General features: G+C 42.2%; 4 protein-coding genes across 7 annotated transcripts; 2 read left to right on the top strand and 2 right to left on the bottom strand.

The window, feature by feature from the left end:
* Nucleotides 1-1647: 1647 nt before the first annotated feature.
* Nucleotides 1648-5970, bottom strand: LOC6506779 (toll-like receptor 2). 2 transcript variants are annotated; one of them, XM_001957222.4, is made up of 6 exons: nt 5503-5970; nt 4440-4670; nt 4149-4361; nt 2357-3975; nt 2167-2294; nt 1648-2102 (listed from the first exon to the last, which is right to left on the bottom strand). In XM_001957222.4, the coding sequence occupies exons 1-6, from the start codon at nt 5771-5773 to the stop codon at nt 1874-1876; spliced, it is 2691 nt and encodes an 896-aa protein (XP_001957258.1). In that variant the 5' UTR covers nt 5774-5970; the 3' UTR covers nt 1648-1873. The 2 variants fall into 2 exon arrangements, with proteins under 2 accessions (XP_001957258.1, XP_014764897.1); XM_014909411.2 differs by lacking the exon at nt 5503-5970 and having other exon boundaries at nt 1651-2102; nt 4149-4380; nt 4440-4511.
* A 1286-nt stretch (nt 5971-7256) lies between these two features.
* Nucleotides 7257-10137, top strand: LOC6493205 (protein inturned). The gene has a single exon (XM_001957223.3). The coding sequence runs from the start codon at nt 7369-7371 to the stop codon at nt 9949-9951; it is 2583 nt and encodes an 860-aa protein (XP_001957259.1). The 5' UTR covers nt 7257-7368; the 3' UTR covers nt 9952-10137.
* Nucleotides 10138-10292: 155 nt separating this feature from the next.
* On the top strand, nt 10293-11696 carry LOC6493206. The gene is made up of 3 exons (XM_001957224.3): nt 10293-10744; nt 10812-11285; nt 11350-11696. The coding sequence occupies exons 1-3, from the start codon at nt 10510-10512 to the stop codon at nt 11694-11696; spliced, it is 1056 nt and encodes a 351-aa protein (XP_001957260.1). The 5' UTR covers nt 10293-10509.
* LOC6506778 (insulin-degrading enzyme) lies at nt 11670-15874 on the bottom strand. Of its 3 annotated transcripts, XM_001957225.4 has the most exons (14): nt 15615-15873; nt 15405-15545; nt 15212-15346; nt 14884-15154; nt 14598-14826; nt 14337-14539; nt 14186-14271; nt 13670-14129; nt 13263-13613; nt 12970-13201; nt 12705-12911; nt 12352-12644; nt 12084-12293; nt 11670-12024 (listed from the first exon to the last, which is right to left on the bottom strand). In XM_001957225.4, exons 1-14 carry the CDS (start codon nt 15668-15670, stop codon nt 11797-11799), a joined length of 3102 nt encoding a protein of 1033 aa, XP_001957261.1. In that variant the 5' UTR covers nt 15671-15873; the 3' UTR covers nt 11670-11796. The 3 variants fall into 3 exon arrangements, with proteins under 3 accessions (XP_001957261.1, XP_014764894.1, XP_044570865.1); XM_014909408.3 differs by having other exon boundaries at nt 15405-15873; XM_044714930.1 differs by lacking the exons at nt 11670-12024; nt 12084-12293; nt 12352-12644 and having other exon boundaries at nt 12772-12911; nt 12970-13026; nt 13088-13201; nt 15615-15874.
* Nucleotides 15875-16574: the final 700 nt, after the last annotated feature.

Below are 16574 nucleotides of genomic sequence, written 5' to 3'. Positions count from 1 at the left end.
AATCTAGGAACAAAATATTTTTTCAATTTTTTTCAAAATTTTCTGGGCTATCTCCTTAAAAATGTGAAAGGGCATGGGGAGCACATTATGACCCACTGCGACAGTCATATCTTGGCCAATATTTGGTCGATTCTTGAGCGGAATGTCTAAAATGACTCGTAGATCGATTCTCCACCAATCTGCCTCAAAATCTGGAAACGAAATATTTTTTCATTTTTTTTCAAAGTTTTCTGGGCCATCCCCTTAAAAATGTGGAAAGTGCATGGGGAGCGCATTATGACCCACTCTGACAGCCATATCTTGGCCAATATTTGGCCGATTCTTGAGCGGAATGCCTTAAAGGACTCGTAGATTGATTCTCCACCAATCTGCATCAAAATCTGGAAACGAAATATTTTTGTCATTTTTTTCAAAATTTTTTGAATCATCCCCTTAAAAATGTGGAAAGTGCATGGGGAGCACATTATGACCCACTGCGACAGCCATATCTTGGCCAATATTTGTCCGAATCTTGAGCGGATTACCTTAAATGATTCGTAGATCGATTCTCCACCAATCTGCATCAAAATCTGGGTACGAAATATTTTTTCATTTTTTTTCAAAATTTTCTGGGCTATCTCCTTAAAAATGTGAAAGGGCATGGGGAGCACATTATGACCCACTGCGACAGTCATATCTTGGCCAATATTTGGTCGATTCTTGAGCGGAATGTCTAAAATGACTCGTAGATCGATTCTCCACCAATCTGCCTCAAAATCTGGAAACGAAATATTTTTTCATTTTTTTTCAAAGTTTTCTGGGCCATCCCCTTAAAAATGTGGAAAGTGCATGGGGAGCACATTATGACCCACTCTGACAGCCATATCTTGGCCAATATTTGTCCGAATCTTGAGCGGATTACCTTAAATGATTCGTAGATCGATTCTCCACCAATCTGCATCAAAATCTGGAAACAAAACATTTTTTCAATTTTTTTCAAAATTTTCTGGGCCATTCCCTTAAAAATGTGGAAAGTGCATGGGGAGCGCATTATGACCCACTCTGACAGCCATATCTTGGCCAATATTTGGCCGATTCTTGAGCGGAATGCCTTAAAGGACTCGTAGATTGATTCTCCACCAATCTGCATCAAAATCTGGAAACGAAATATTTTTGTCATTTTTTTCAAAATTTTTTGAATCATCCCCTTAAAAATGTGGAAAGTGCATGGGGAGCACATTATGACCCACTCTGTCAGCCATATCTTGGCCCATATTTGGCCGATTCTTGAGCGGAATGCCTTAAATGACTCGTAGACCGATTCTCCACTAATCTGCATCAAAATCTGGAAACGAAATATTTGTTAAATTTTTTTCAAAATTTTCTGGGTCATCCCCTTAAAAATGTGAAAAGTGCATGGGGAGCACATTATGACCCACTGCGACAGTTATATCTTGGCCAATATTTGGCCAATAAATGACTCGTAGATGGATTCTTCATTAATCTGCAATTAAATAACAAAACATAACATTTTAAGTTCTTTTGTTAAGTTTTTCGGGGTCCCTTTTAGAAATCGAACAAAAGGCAGAATCACTCTGTGGCCCCAACGAAAACTATCTCTGGTCTAAACTATACATTTTTCATAGTTATAGTGAAATAAATACAATACTACTAGTTTATAAACTATATTATTTGATCAAAAAACGGTTTCGTTGTTTATAAGATAGTTAATATTACTGATAATATTATTTACTTAAGTTAATATTTATAATTGTTACACTAAACTTAAGATAAATTTTAACTTATTGGCGTGTAATAAATTTTTTGTTTTTATCAGGTACTTGTTAATCTGACTAGAAATTATTGTATAAATTTAATTTATATTTAAGAGTTTTTAAACATTAACCTCCCGGGAGCTTATTCCTATGACTTCCAGCGATCTCCTCAAGCGTTTCCAAAACAGTTTTCTGTCCTCCGAGCTGGGACTCGGATCGTTTTTTCCAACCGGCCATTTAATGTACGTTTTAACATCCATAAGATACTGCAGGGTTTTCGGCCGCCTTCTTCGGGGTATGTCCTCCAGGAAAACCAAAATTAGGTGCTCCTTGCTGACTTCAAAAATGCTGTGGGAAATTTATTTAGAGATTAGTGTTTTAAAACTCTATCTTTTTAAGCAAATTTTCTTACCGATGCTGTGCCAGATACATTTCGAATTGGCACCAGTGACTCAAAAGGAAATTGGAGGATATAATCAGCATTAGTGAGTGGGATCTGTCCATGCAGGAGATTATGTTATCCAAGATGGTCACCCCAATCTGAAATATAAAAAATAAATAACTTACAGGTCATAGTTTTTAAACTTTTATATAAAACTTACCTGAAAATCGCGTTCGTGGAGGCAAATGGATACATCTGCAGCATCCTCCACGTTGGGCAGCAGTTCGTTCAGCACCCAAGGACGATCGTTCTCGCAGTAGCTAATGAATATGTCGTAGACAGCATTGGGATCCCGATGAGAAATATTGCTGAAGTTGTCGACCGATTCCTTGGAGGCACTGGACAGCAGGGCGGCGGACTTCAGCGAGGAGTAGTAGTAGTGGATGTGCCACCGTTTCAGATAGACTATGAATCCCAGGATGCAGATGCCCACTAGAGTGCCCACCACAGCCAACACCGTTGTTGTAATGCGATGCAGTTCCTCGGAGATGTCGGCCATTGCGCGAGATTGGCACTGGAGCTGATCCACTTGGAGCTGTTCAGTTTCGTTGAAGCACCAGTACTCGCTGGCCTCGTAATCCAGCAGCTGGAACTTTAAGGTAAGATCTGCACTCACATCCTGGATCTGGTACAACTTTGGCGATGAACACACAGAGGCCACGTAGCCCTCAGAAAGAAAATGCAATCTGATAATGTGATTCGCCCGATTGTAGTCTCTGATATTGGTATAGCTTTTTCGTAGCCAAGGAATGTAGCGAGTCCGCCAGAGATTCCGGTTTAAGTGCAAGGATTCAACTGCTGATACCACTTCCTGCCCCAACGACTCCTGACTATAGTTGAGCAGTTTGTAGGAGCACTCGGCGTCCTTGTTGTTTCCGGCTGCCACCTCCACCACCGCTCTCAGCTGGCAGTCACACACGAAGTTGTTATCCCCCAGACTAAGGTAATCCAAACGCTCGAAGTCCTTGAGCATCTCATTGGTCAGGATGTTGATGGTGTTGCTGCGCAGATTGAGAACCCTCAAGGCGGTGTTATTGTGGAAGGCACTGCGATACCAATTGCCCACATGATTGGAGCTCAAGTCCAGGATCTCAAGCGCCTCTAGGGACTGGAACATCATCGGAGTTAGGGCATTAATGTTATTACCCGCCAGACCCAAAACCTGCAGATTCTTCAGCTTCTTCGACCACCCCAAGTCCTTCAAATTCGAGTTCTCGAAATACAAATACTTCAGGGTGTCGGCAATGCCATCGAATGCATTATCTATTATGTTATAGGACACGAAGGGATTCCCGGACAAGTCCAGACCCTCCAGGGCTGTGTTCTTGAAGATCTCACTGCTCAGCATGGGCATGTTGGTGTAACACAAGCTGAGGAACTTTAGCTTATCCCCCAGATGGGCGAACGCCACCGCACTATTCCGAGTCATCTTCGAGTGGGACAGGTCGAGATAAATTAATTCCGGAAGCATTTTAAAAACATTCTGCTGGATCTTTAGTCCGTAGACCAGACTCATTGCCATCTCGAGGGTGGGCAACTGCAGTTGATAGCTGTAGGTCAGGATATTGGTGAAGGACATGTCCAGATACTGCAGTCCCTGGATGTGGTAGAACATGTCCTGTTTGATGGTCATAATCTTGTTATCCGACATGAACAGCCGCCGCAGGTTGCTGATGTTCTGGAAGGCCTCCTTGCTAACGTACTCGATGCTGCAGTTGCTCAAGTCCAGCTCCATGAGGCGCGGCATTTTTGGGAAATTCGCCCAGGCAATCGATTGTGCTGCAGGAGATTAGAATTTTGGAATTTAATACAATATTGTATACAAAATATTGGATATATGATTTTTGGCGAGTTTTGAGAAGCTTTAGAATGTGTTTCAAACTGATTTTTAAAATGTGTGTTGAAGATGTGTTTTAAATTTGTTTTTTTTTAATTGTGTTTTTGTGTCTTACAAGATTTTGTTGGCGAATCCAATCGCTCTTTTAATAACATAATATAATCCGTGTAATTTATATTTTTGGTTATGTAAGGTGTTGTGTTGTTTTGGAAATAAAGAAAGCACTCCCGATCGTACAGATCGCTGGAATTATTGGCCAGGGATGTCTCGCATCTGTGTGGTGTACTTGTGGTTTCAAAAACGTTTTCGTTCAAAAAACGCTGAAAAGCTGAAATTTCCGACGATAACTGACCATCAATATGGTGAACATTTAAAATTTAATTTTGAAAAATAAAAACATACATACCTTCAGCATCTGGGATAAGGTCGGAAAAGTTGTTCCCTCGCAATGACAATAACATTAGGGACGACCTCATGGAGTGGAGAGTATAATATGGAGTCATGTGCAAATTATTGAAGGCCGCTGAGAAAACTTCAACCCTCCATTGGAATATTTTTTTCACCAATTTGGCCTCATAAAGTAGAGCCGCATCTTCTTTCAGGTTGCCATGAGATAGATCCAGGTATATTTTGTTTACTTTAAATATATTATTTAAGCTAATTAGTAAGGTTATTATTTTTGAGCGTTTGAGGAACTTGACTATATATAATATATGAAAAGCCTATACCTTTGATTTCTTACTTTTTACTTTGAAATAAAATTTAAAAATTATTGTTCTTAATCTAGATCAGACGTGAAGTAAAAATCTTAAGTTGAAGAGAAAAAACATAATTAAGAAGACTTGTTAGTAACAAGCCCATCTGTATATCGTATAGTGTTAGATCCTTTATTAAAAATAACCTCTTTTCCCACTATACAGTTTGTGTTGAAAGCCGTCGCTATTTTCTATTTTTTAATGTGAAAAGTTTCTTCATTTCTATTGGTTAAGAACCATAATGCCATTTAAATACGGTGTTTAGTTACTGATAATAAAAAAAGTAAACACAATCACCTTTTGTTAATAATCTTAATAAATTAAACGGAATTTCTATAATCCCAGACTGATAAGGTTGAACTAAAAAAATCTGGAATTTCGGAATTCCCCCAAATAATTGCTTGCTGACAAAAAAACAAAAAAAGATAGATTAAAACCCTACAAATATCTGAAACTATTTAACTGCTGTATCACTTTCTACATTCCCGTCGGACTTTGAAATTCAAAGTTTTAATCAATATAATACTCGTAGTTTTATTAAATAAAGGAGCTTTTTGCGATTAATGGTTTTATTATTCAAACCACTTTAAGTGGCAAGAAAAGCTTTTATCATGCCGGAAGCATGGAAATTTATTACTTTGGTTGCTGTTAACCAAACCAAATCACACAAAGAGGTCCGAGAGATTTTTTTTATGGATATTATCGAATGATTACCGAATTTTTTGGAGCCCAGTTTGAGGGTTCCATTTGGATTCATCCACCATAGCACTTCATCTTTGATACTATCCAGAAAACAGCTATTGCCGTCATCCGCTTCATACGTTTGCATGAACGATTTAAGTTTGGGATTATCACTTTTCGCCCTGGTAGTTGTTGGGGCTATTTCTGGCTCTTCGGAGGTTGAGAGCTCCATTGATATGATTTTCACATTTCCCACTATAAGGGACACCACAAATGCCACATCAAAAATGTATTTTGGTGACATGTTTCCTTAAAAAAAGACACTATTAATGATTTATTCACAAAGTTTTGACACTTTTTTATATGCTCTTCAATTTGTTGAATTTAATTTTCTATTTTATTGATTTCATAGATATTTTAGTAACATTTTGTAGCGGATTATTTTTTTAGCACGAAGCACACGCTTAACGCTCCCGAATAAAACTGACAAGCATTTGGCTAAGGCTATTGGTCAGCAGGAATAATTGGTAGCAGCGATATAGTATGTACGACTAATTCTGCCACGATAGGGCTTATCAATTTTGGCAATATCTTCCCTTGAATGGGAACGGATCCGGGACTATCAGGCCGGCGTATCGCTGTTTCGGTGGCAGAATGCGTTCCGCCCACGCAACCCGCCTCTCCTTATCGGATAATTATCGACTCGTCGGCATAATGGTGATTATGCCCGTACGCCACTTCCAAAGAGATCGCTAGTTTTTTTTTTTTGGATCAACCGTGAACTATCTATGGGGTTGGCCTTATCATATTTGTACTAGTCCGGACAACACATAAATTAATGCGAAACTTAAGTTTAAAGCACTTAAGCACCTGGGAATGTTTGTATGTCCAATTGATTTGATTTACGGCACGAACTACAAAAGTCTGATTCTGATAAGAGGCCCATTGGCGAATCTAAGATTATCGTTGGATCGGCGACAATGAATGGTTGCGCCGGATTGCCCCCAAAACTGAGTTCTCTGGTAATTTGAATAATTTAAGAGAGAAGTGCTAATGAAATATTAACCCTTTTCTTTATTTTATACGGAAATACCATGTAGATGTCTAGAAATAATGCAGAAATATTTCTTATCATCCACTGATAGTGCAATTCTTTCCATGATTCATCAGATTTGCTAAAAATTGATGGGTTTACGACAGCTTTAAATTGAAGTGTTAATCTTAAATCTGATTATTGGCGAAATCAACAAGTTGCAAAGGTATTAGGTTTATAAATAGGATACATAAGGTCTTTTAAAAGTTATTTTCTGACAAGGTCAAAGGATAAAGTTATTCATTTTAGATGGCAGATAGGATGTGGATTGGATTTCCAGAAAGGGCATTTTAATTAGTTTAATTAGCAAACACCAAACACAATAAACCATCAAGATTTAAGTATCTTAAAGAACATTTTTATACACCTATTTGTTCTATTATTTAAACAGATCTATTACTTACTATAAACCACATTATAAACCTATATCTTTCTTCAGTTTATGATATAGTAGAACATGAAGAAATTGCCCCTTTTTTTTATTATTTATTAATTTAACTAGACAACTGTTAACCAAGGTAAGTTCTTATTTTCCCCTTTTGAATGGAGAACAAAAATTTAGGAGCGATTGTGGCATTTCTCACTGGAATTCGAGAGGAAGGGGACTTTCTGGACTGTGAGCTCAATTCGTGAGTTTCGAAACAGGTTTTGAGTGATCTCAGTGTGCAGTAGAGATCTCCGGTATCTCTATGGTTAGTTGACTCTCAAAGCCCAACCGAAGCGGTCTCTAAAGCGGATCAAAATAAAATTGTTACCTGGGAAAATAGATCATACATTAGATAGCCAAAAGGCAGAGTGCATCCGAAATGCGCAAGTCGCCGGGCAGCCTGGCCTCGGAGGCCTTCTCCAGCTCCAATTCCTCGCTGAGCAATTCGTACAGTGACGTTAGTGATCTGGCCAACTGGGAGGAGTACGTGGCCGCCGATGGGAGTCTTTTTTACTTGGAGTACCTGAAGAGCGAGAAAACCGGTGGACCGGCAGAGCGGCGGGTGGAGTTTATGCGGCGATCACTGCGCCTGGGAAAGAAATCGTCGCGCCGACAACAGCAACAACAACAACAACAACATGGCAATAATGTTCGCCAGTCGGGAAGCCACAATCCAAACCAAAACCAGTCTCTCAACCAAGAATCCCAAGTGTTCCAATTCTCACAATTTAAATCAACTCCCACCGATCCCAAGAAATTGGACTTGGTGATCACCGCCACGGATCGGTTTCGTTTCGGTCGGAGATCCACCGCTGTGGAATCTATCTTGGGCTTTCGGATCCTGCCCTTTCCCGACCAGCCGGAGTGCCTGATGGTGGAGGGATTCGTCCATGATCTGAGTGCCGTGCAGCATGGAATAAAGAGAGGAGACTGGTTCCGATCCCTCAATGGCATCGAGTTGTATGCCAGTAATGTGGATGAAATTCTTCAACAGTTTGTGGAGCCCACCCAGGTATCCCTGGGATTTCAGTCTTGTGGTTCAGGAACCGTGGTCACTCCAGCGGATTCTTCTTTTCATCAGAACCCTCCAGAGGATCAGATTTCCAAAGTGGAGAACTTTTCCACGTTTGCGGATAAGTTCGAGGAGATGCTGTTTCCCGAGGGGAGGGAGAACTCCCCAGACTCCGAGTTGTCCCAGCCCTTTGCCATGCTCCTGCTTCCCCCGGAGTGCTACCAGCATGAACAGCAGCAGGATTCGCTCTACTATTACCCGGAAAGTCCGGACAACTTCCTTTTTAAGGCTAGGGGAAGCTTCCTCACCCTTCATGCCGTGCTAAGCGAGCTTCACACGCAACCCCTAAGCTCAAGGCTCCTGGTGGAGCAGATTCCCTACCACGTCAACTACCGAAGACTCAACGGTTTCCTCGTTTTGTTTGCCTACGCCGGAGGACTTTGCAGTGCGGCGGAGTGCAGCCTGCGATCGGATGAACTCATCGACTACATACGATTCTCCCTTCCGGGCTTGGTTCTGGAAAGTTTTAATGCCGGCTCTGGCTTAAAGACCTTTTTGCGGCACTTTTGCGAGATCCAGAAGACCAGGCTCCGGTTCAGGTGCCGTGGCCAGACCCGTTTCGAGGAGCTCCTGGGTCAATCCCGTAGTCTCCCATTGCCGAAAGAAGCCCAGCTGCGCATTTTCGATGCTCTGAGCGAAATGGAGGCCATGGATTACCGCAACTGGAACGATGAGCCGCTGACTACACACCGGGAGTTCTTCATTTACGGAAGTGCACTCTACTTTGACGCCTTCCTGGTGGCCAGTCTTCTTCCGCCGGAAGTCAGGGTCAGTGTGGAGGGATTCTTGCGCTGCCGGGGAATCTTTGAGATGCTCGGAACACCGGGAATAAGGGTCAAGGAGCTGTATGTGTGGGAGGAGATTGTACTGCCCAGCGCCACCGGTCGATACTTCCTCACCATTTGCACCCGGAATCACCTGAGTCTGGCTGTCATCCTGAAGATCTTCGATGCACCGGACATGGCTCCAGATACGGTGGTGGGACCGTCGCTGTTCTACATTGAGGAGATCCAGGAGACCCTCGACCACCTGGTGCAGTGCGGCATCGAGTCTCTGGCCATGTTCTGGTCGGTCTCCAACAAAAGACCCGAGGTGCTGGATGCCACAGGAACGGAAGCCCGGGAACAGGAGAAGGACCAGTCCAACAACCGATTGGAATCATTTCTGAAGCAAAAGCTTACGGTTCTAAGTCCATCCGTGGAGGAGGAGCAGCAACTATGCTCATCTCTGGGCGGCTCCTCCATACACAGCCTGACCCCCAGCGAAGATGACTCCTCACGCCGCCGGTTGACGCCCATTCATCCTGGGGAGGATTCCGACAGCGGCTCGGACTGGGAAAACTTTGCCGTCCAGCATCCACTCCACTACGGACTGAATCTGAGCTCTGAAAGCCACAATCAGAGCCAAATGACCGAGTCCATGTGGAAAGAGATCAATAATGTGGTTCCCGTGAAGATATCCGCCGGGTGGAAGAACTCAGTGCTGCACTACGTCTACATTGACATTGCCAATGGATCCCTGTTTGCTCCGTTCAATGACCCCTCGGAGAGTTGCTCATTCATTTCGGAGATTCGTCAGGCCTGTCACATGATCCACGCCGTGCTGGAACGCTCGAAGCTGCATCGCCGCCAACATACGGATTCCTCCAGGGCTCCGGCCAATGCGAACGGCCATGGACACAGCCATGGAGTATCGCTGGTGAAGGAGCATGGCATGACCCTGGAAGTGCAATCTAAGCCGGAGGGTCAATCTTCAAGAAGTGTACGGTTCTGCGTTATTGGAAGACTGTTCCAGTCACCGGCCAAGGAGGTCTATGTGGCCCACCGCTCGGATGTGCCTCAGAATATTGTGGAAATGGCATTCCGGCTCTCTTTCTTCTCCATGGGATAAGTGTGCTTTAAAAATATTATATTTAATTCTTCTTGCATTTAATTTAAAATATTAATAATTATTATAATATTAAAGTCCCTTTAGAAATATTAAGGCTATTGAAACCCAAATTATTGGAAAAATAGGAAATTTAATAATAAAAAAAATATATTATTACTAAACTTTTATCACAAAATATATGAAAATTTTATTTAAAATGTCTGAGACTCTCAGACCGAGAGAATATAGTATTTGTAAGATCACACACATAGTGCGAATGTGTTTCATTCATTCATATTTCATATTAAAAGATGCCATCAAAAAGTGGACACTATTTTTAGAGTTTGGTGGGTGGGTCGCATTCTAAATGTAGTCCCACACGCACCACAAGACCTGAGATGCGCCGAGCAATAAATCCACGTGAATAGATACCATCTGTCATCGGGCCAACTAGCGGCTCAAGGTGGTGCTCCCCCAAATACTCTGTCTGCCGATTTCCCAAAAATACGACGATATCTTCCGCAGTTCTCGCTGGGTGCTCTAACAAAAAGCACACTCACTGGATAAACAATCTTTAAAATGGATAAGCTAGTTTTTGTCGTATTTTGCCTGATTTTTGCTGTAGTTGTGGCACAGGTGGATCAAAACAATGGAGGTCTATCCAATATAACCAGCAATCCAACAGATACAGATCCAGAAACATCCAAACTACCGAGTGAAGTTCAAAAAGCAGTATGCACTGTGACAGCTGGAGAGGTAAGGGCATCGGCGGAGGCAGTTACCACAAAAACACTTAAGGGTGTCTGTGGATCAGGTAGGTCACGATAATAAATAGATAAATAAAATAAATTTTATAAATTTTACATCAAAATCATTTTCAGATGAAATGAATCAGGCCTTCCGGAATCTGGAGAACAAATTGTACGAGGAGCTGCGGGTGATGAAGCTGATTCTGGTCCATTTGGCCAAAGTAAATGGTCTGAAAATAAACACGGCTTTCACCACCATGGCTCCGGCTACTGCTCCACCATTAAGGCCAATCCACACTGCCCCAATGCCAGTCTTTAAGCCTATTGATCCCCCGCCAAAGATAAACCACTCAATCGGACCTAAAACTGAAGAAAATGAAGTTAATTCTGATTCGGGAGCCAGGAAGACGCCCATGTTAAAGGACCTGGAAACAAATAACTCTGATCAGGAGTCGCGGGATGAGGAAGTGGGCAAGTTCAACAATACCATGCTAGCGGACAGGGATGTCACTCTCTTCACCTACTATTGGAAGTTGGAAAATGTAACAGAACGGCTCAAAGATTCCAAATTAAATATCATCCGCAGTCCAGGCTTCAGCATTAAAGGTAAAACACACATCAAAACTCATAAATGACTATCAAAACTCATAAATAAAAAATAATATTCCAGGAAAGTCGCTGCAACTTAAATGCATTTTTCATCACATGAACCGGGATCTCCTGAACCTCCAATTGGAAAACTCCAACTCTCCTTCGATGTCCAAATCCGGACAGTCCAACAACATAATGCTGGATATGGGCGGCATGTTTCAGGAATTTCAGTGGACCGAGGACGTGAAACTGAAGCATAAGCTTTCGATTTTAGATCAGAGCCTTGGTATCCGAAAGTCGCAGGATCTCAGCTCTCAGGAACTTACCAAGCTTGGAGTCGGGTTTTCAATACCCAATAGCGTGCTCCTGGGGAGTACGTACATCAAGCAGAACGCGCTATTAATACAGATTCTTTTATATTTGTGAATGACAGAACAACTTTTGTATCCGGTTGGGCAATTAAAACAAAGAGAGACCATAACCATGTGCTATTAAAATAATCGCAAATTCCTCCGTTGAAAACATCTCACAGCTTGCTGCGTCCACCCTTGGCCTTGATGTCTAGGAATGGCAGTGCGATGGGGTACAATTCCTTGCAGGACTTGAAGCTCACAATGTCGTTGATCGTCTGGTGCCGTCCCATGTTCGTGATTTCCAGTGGCTCCGCCTCCTCCGTTGCATTCTCGTCGACTTGTCGGGAAATAATGTGCACCGACAGAACGCGTCGCTCGTCACCATCCTTGGCAATAAATTTCTGAAAAGAACTCATATTTTATAAGTTACTTCTCTCCGTCGGCCGCTTTATTTTCTCACCTTGAAGTAGTCCACAAAATCAGCCTTGGTTATCTGGCGAAGAATAGCCACCTCAGCCTCTTCCCGTTCAAAGTGATAAGTCTGCATGGAGATCTCTCCATAAAACTGGCTGAATTGTTGGAATATAGTTTTCGGCTTTTCCAGTTTCTTAACAGCTAACGCCTCTTTGTGCCGCTCGAACTCATCCTGTGGCATATCCTCAATAACTTGCTGAAAATACTCACAAATTAGGCTCATAATTACAAAAAATATATATATATTCCTGTACCAGATAGGTTTGAAGGAAGTTCTCAATGCGGTCTTCCACATAGGATGGATGCTTAGCAGACTGAACAATGATGCGGATTCCATTGGCTCCGTTCACTTTACGCACGCCACTAAAAACGATGTAGCCCAGCTGCTCCTTGGTGCGCAGGCAATCGTAGCAGGGCTCGGAAAGGACCTGCGACACCAGGTTTACCATTATATTTGTGTGATCCGTTTGTGCGCCGCATTGCAGGTATAGCTGAGTGCAGGAACTCTTGTGAAACTCGTTCTCCTTTTCAAACAAGTAGCTGTCGCCTAAAAATTGAATTAAACTATTATTCTTTATAACAATAATAAATTAAACTAATGTCGCACCCGCCAACAGCTTGTACTCCCGCTTTTTCAGCATCTGACGAGCCAGAATCGGAAGCTTCATGGCATTTGTAGCCTCCAGACGGGTATTTACTCTTCCCGCAATATCCGTCGCCTGTTGCTTCGTCACGTTTCCGAAAATAAAGCATTCCGTGTGCAGACGTTGGAAGAATTCCTTAGCAAAATTCAACACCCGGTCATAGGTAACAACTTTAAAGGAAACATTTAAGATTAAGTTACGCATAAATTCAAAAAAAAAATCACTTACGTTCCATAGCGTCCAAGAGCTCGATGTTCGCCCAGGCATTTTCAGTTAACAGCAAAGCTAAATAGTAGATGGAATGCTGATAGGGTTGCTCAGCTTTAAAGTTTTTCAGTGAACGTACGTATTCCTCCTTGAGGATGTCGAAACGTTTCTCGTCAATAGAGAAGTCGAAAAGATGATCCAAAAGCTTTTCCAGCAGCACCACCTGCTTATCGCTGAAGCCACGAATGGTAAACTGTAAACCAGGGGGTTCCAAGGTTAATATATAACATAAACCATTACTTAGTAATACTAACATCGATGCCACACGTTTTTCCAGCCACATTCAGCTTCAAACTGGCCAACTCCGCATCGTACAAGTACTCGTTCAGCTGATCCTTAAGCAGCATCACCATCATATGATTCAAATTGCAGTTCAACGGGTCCAAGTAGGCAATCGGATTGGACATGTCGAATGTCATGCATGCCTTGGGTTTATTAAACTGATTATCCTGCTTGTGCCACACCCGCAGTATGGGGGTGTCCAGAATGATTGTGGGATGTTTAGGTGCATCAGCTGGAACTTCGGCAATATCAAAGTTCGTTGGTATAAAGCTATTGGGCAAGGCCAGTTTCAAGTTCTCGTTGAGGTCGCACTTCTCCCAAACCTAAAGAGATTCAAAAAGTTAAACTCTATATAGAGGTCTTAAATTGTTAATGTTACCTTCACAGTGTCCTTTGGAACGCGCTCTAATCCATATTTCGTTTTGTAGTAGGGTTCCGCTTGGTCGCAATCCTGTTCGAAACTCTGGCTAACTATAACGATACGACTCTTCGAAGGCACAAGCTCGTCCAGCAAGCTGGTGATTAAATCAGGACGCCATTCGTTGCTCAAATATGGAGCAATGAGAACCTCCTCAAGGGGGAATATTTGCATAGACGACACTGCGTGCGTCACCAAGTTCTCTGGCTGCTCCTTCTCTTTGAACCGGAATCTCATCTCGTTTAGCTTAACGCACTCATCAAAAATCCACTTTTTGGGACCTTCTTGGCGTAGCATGTTCAAATATTGAAAAATTATCTTAACAATATCATCAACATGCTCCAGACCTTCTTGTGTGAGATCAACAACAATATCAAAAAAGCCAAATCCATTTTGTGTGTTCTGATGGCCAGCCATTAAACTGAAAAAAGGGAAAAGATTTGTAGTTTGAAGCCATTTTAATCGGTTGCATCTTACTCGTTGCACCAACCAAGCCTTCGCAGCTCTGACAGGATGCTTCCCTTGCCCTCGTGGCCAATAAGATGCGTTAAATAGTTATCGGGCTGTAAGGAAAATCATCTTTTTTAATAAAACACCTGACAGTAATCCTCCCAATTCCTATACTTACGCTTGACTTGTAGAACGCAGTTAGATCGTCGGTCGTGAAACTGATGGTCAGCGAACGGATGTCTTTAATAGGCACTATTTTCACCTTTTGTCCATAGCGGTCGTCAGCATAAGGATGACGTGGCCAACTTGGAACATCTACGTTTTTGTTTTCGATTTCCGAGAACTTTTCCATCACCATTGTTTCCAACTCATCAAGGGATTCTTGGGAAATAAATAAATTATTCAATTAATGATTATTAATTCTATTGAACTTGTTTACCTTTTCCAATAACAGCCAGGCACATAATGTTTGCCGAATACCATTGCTTGTGGAACTTGAGCAGCTCATCTCGCACATCTATGTCCTTGGATTTGGGAATTTCTGACAGTGTGGACTTGTTCCCACTTCCGAATTTGCTGTAGGCATGATCCGACTTTGCCAGGTGCCGGTTTACCTGCTTGATACGCCACAGGTCACTGGGCAGGTTCTTTTCATGCTCCGAATTGACCTACAATTAATATTAAATATAAGGATTATAAAGGATTAGTCCCCTTCCTCTACTAACAGCATTGATTTCCCTCTCCGTGGCGCTGGGCGTAAATAAAGGCGCTATAAAGAATTGAGCAAAGCGATCCAGAGCTCCATCAAGCTTATCCGGTGCCACGTGGAAGTGGTACTTCGTCATGAGGGGATAAGTAGCGGCATTACTACTGCCTCCACTCTGTGATAGGTAGGTGGTGTATCCATTTTCGTGGGGGTACTTTTCCGTGCCCAAAAAGAGCATATGCTCACAGAAGTGGGCCAAGCCAGGCAGGTTAGTGGGGTCAGACATGTGACTAAAATGAGATAATGAAGGTGTCTAGATTTTTCTTATATATTTCAATCCAACTCACCCCACTTGCACGGACAGGGCGGCCGCAGAAACATCTGTCTTGGGGTCGCTGATCAACAGAACCTTCAGGCCGTTTCCCAGTTGCAGACCTCGGTAATCCCTGGTATCCTGCTGTGACTTTTCGATGTTGTTTAGCCTGCGTGAGAAAAACAAGGATTAGTTTCGCTGTATATTTGGCGCATGTGTTTATCCACCTCAGTAGTGGCTCCATATAATCGGGCTTGGCGGTCACCGACTTTTGCGATGTGGCCTCAGCTACTACTGCCATCTTGGGTTTGCTGACTGTTCCAATCGATCGATGTGCTATTGTTATTGTGGTCCTTAATCCACTTGACCTATGCGAGTGCGAAATAAGTGCGGATTAATCGAACCCGCTGGAGGATAATTAATAGATCACTGCCCACCCTCGATTTAAAACCGCTGAAAGGGCAAAAATCGATTTTCTGCACGAAAGATACATTTAACTTATGAAATGCACGAGACTATCTTCCGCTCTTTACACAGCATTCGTTCCAAATTGTTAAAGTTTAGGAGAGGTTGGTTCTCTTGCCGGCCGTGTCTTTTATCTCAAATAATTTAATACAAATTCGCCAAAAATAAGTGCATTAGGTCTAACTCGTTTCGCAACAACTACAATAGCCAAATCATATGTTGCTAGAGTTGCCTGACTTTGAAAATAAAAAGAACTAGTTCTTAAAACTAAACGTTCAATAGGAATATTTAAAATGTGTCGACGGGGAATCCCCAAAAATTATGTATTTTAAACAAATAGGTATGACTACGTTATCATATTAATTAATATACTTCGGGACACATGTTAAGTATTTTTTCAAAATAACAGCTTCTTCAGCCCTAAGATATAACGTTACAAATATAAATATTACAAGATCTGGCAGGGCCGTCAGACTATAACAAATCGTTGCTCAACACTGGCCACCTGCCGTCAAAGCGACAATTGCGGGCTGTGGGCCGTAACTGCATTTTATAAAAATATAATATAGTATATTGAATATAAACATTCGCAATTCGGCCAGATAGAAGGCAGTTGGTCATAATGCCTATCCGTTCGCCGTGAAGTAAGAGATTGTCCAGAAACCGTGACACTTCTGGTGTGTGGGTGAAAAATAAATGCAAATTGTTGTAAAATGCTTTGCTGTGGTGTGCGTGTTGATAAGTGCAATACGCAAAAGTAAGAACATTGAGCGCAAATACGGCAAATACTGATAATTTACGGGCATCAGTTTTCCCTAGGTACGTATATCTTTGCCCAATTTCGGCCAGCTGCCGAGCCACCAATTAAATTAAGTTCTAATCAAATTGTTTACTGACAAAAACAATAACAATGCAATAACTGTTCTCCCCAG

Source organism: Drosophila ananassae, chromosome 2R, assembly GCF_017639315.1.
Source record: "Drosophila ananassae strain 14024-0371.13 chromosome 2R, ASM1763931v2, whole genome shotgun sequence".
Lineage (NCBI taxonomy): Eukaryota > Metazoa > Arthropoda > Insecta > Diptera > Drosophilidae > Drosophila > Drosophila ananassae.
This window is presented reverse-complemented; position numbering and strand designations above follow the sequence as displayed.

What these genes read in the sequence shown, in the direction of transcription:
- LOC6506779 (XM_001957222.4), bottom strand. Translation starts at nt 5,773, where the DNA reads ATGTCACCAAAATACATTTTTGATGTGGCATTTGTGGTGTCCCTTATA. An exon ending in CCTTATCCCAGATGCTGAAG is followed by an intron (nt 4,362 to 4,439) that starts GTATGTATGTTT and finishes CGGAAATTTCAG; the next exon opens with CTTTTCAGCGTTTTTTGAAC. An exon ending in TCCACGAACGCGATTTTCAG is followed by an intron (nt 2,295 to 2,356) that starts GTAAGTTTTATA and finishes TTTATATTTCAG; the next exon opens with ATTGGGGTGACCATCTTGGA.
- LOC6493205 (XM_001957223.3), top strand. Translation starts at nt 7,369, where the DNA reads ATGCGCAAGTCGCCGGGCAGCCTGGCCTCGGAGGCCTTCTCCAGCTCC.
- LOC6493206 (XM_001957224.3), top strand. Translation starts at nt 10,510, where the DNA reads ATGGATAAGCTAGTTTTTGTCGTATTTTGCCTGATTTTTGCTGTAGTT. An exon ending in TAAGGGTGTCTGTGGATCAG is followed by an intron (nt 10,745 to 10,811) that starts GTAGGTCACGAT and finishes AATCATTTTCAG; the next exon opens with ATGAAATGAATCAGGCCTTC. An exon ending in TCCAGGCTTCAGCATTAAAG is followed by an intron (nt 11,286 to 11,349) that starts GTAAAACACACA and finishes ATAATATTCCAG; the next exon opens with GAAAGTCGCTGCAACTTAAA.
- LOC6506778 (XM_001957225.4), bottom strand. Translation starts at nt 15,670, where the DNA reads ATGTATCTTTCGTGCAGAAAATCGATTTTTGCCCTTTCAGCGGTTTTA. An exon ending in TTCCAAAGGACACTGTGAAG is followed by an intron (nt 13,614 to 13,669) that starts GTAACATTAACA and finishes GAATCTCTTTAG; the next exon opens with GTTTGGGAGAAGTGCGACCT. An exon ending in GGAGTACAAGCTGTTGGCGG is followed by an intron (nt 12,645 to 12,704) that starts GTGCGACATTAG and finishes TTCAATTTTTAG; the next exon opens with GCGACAGCTACTTGTTTGAA.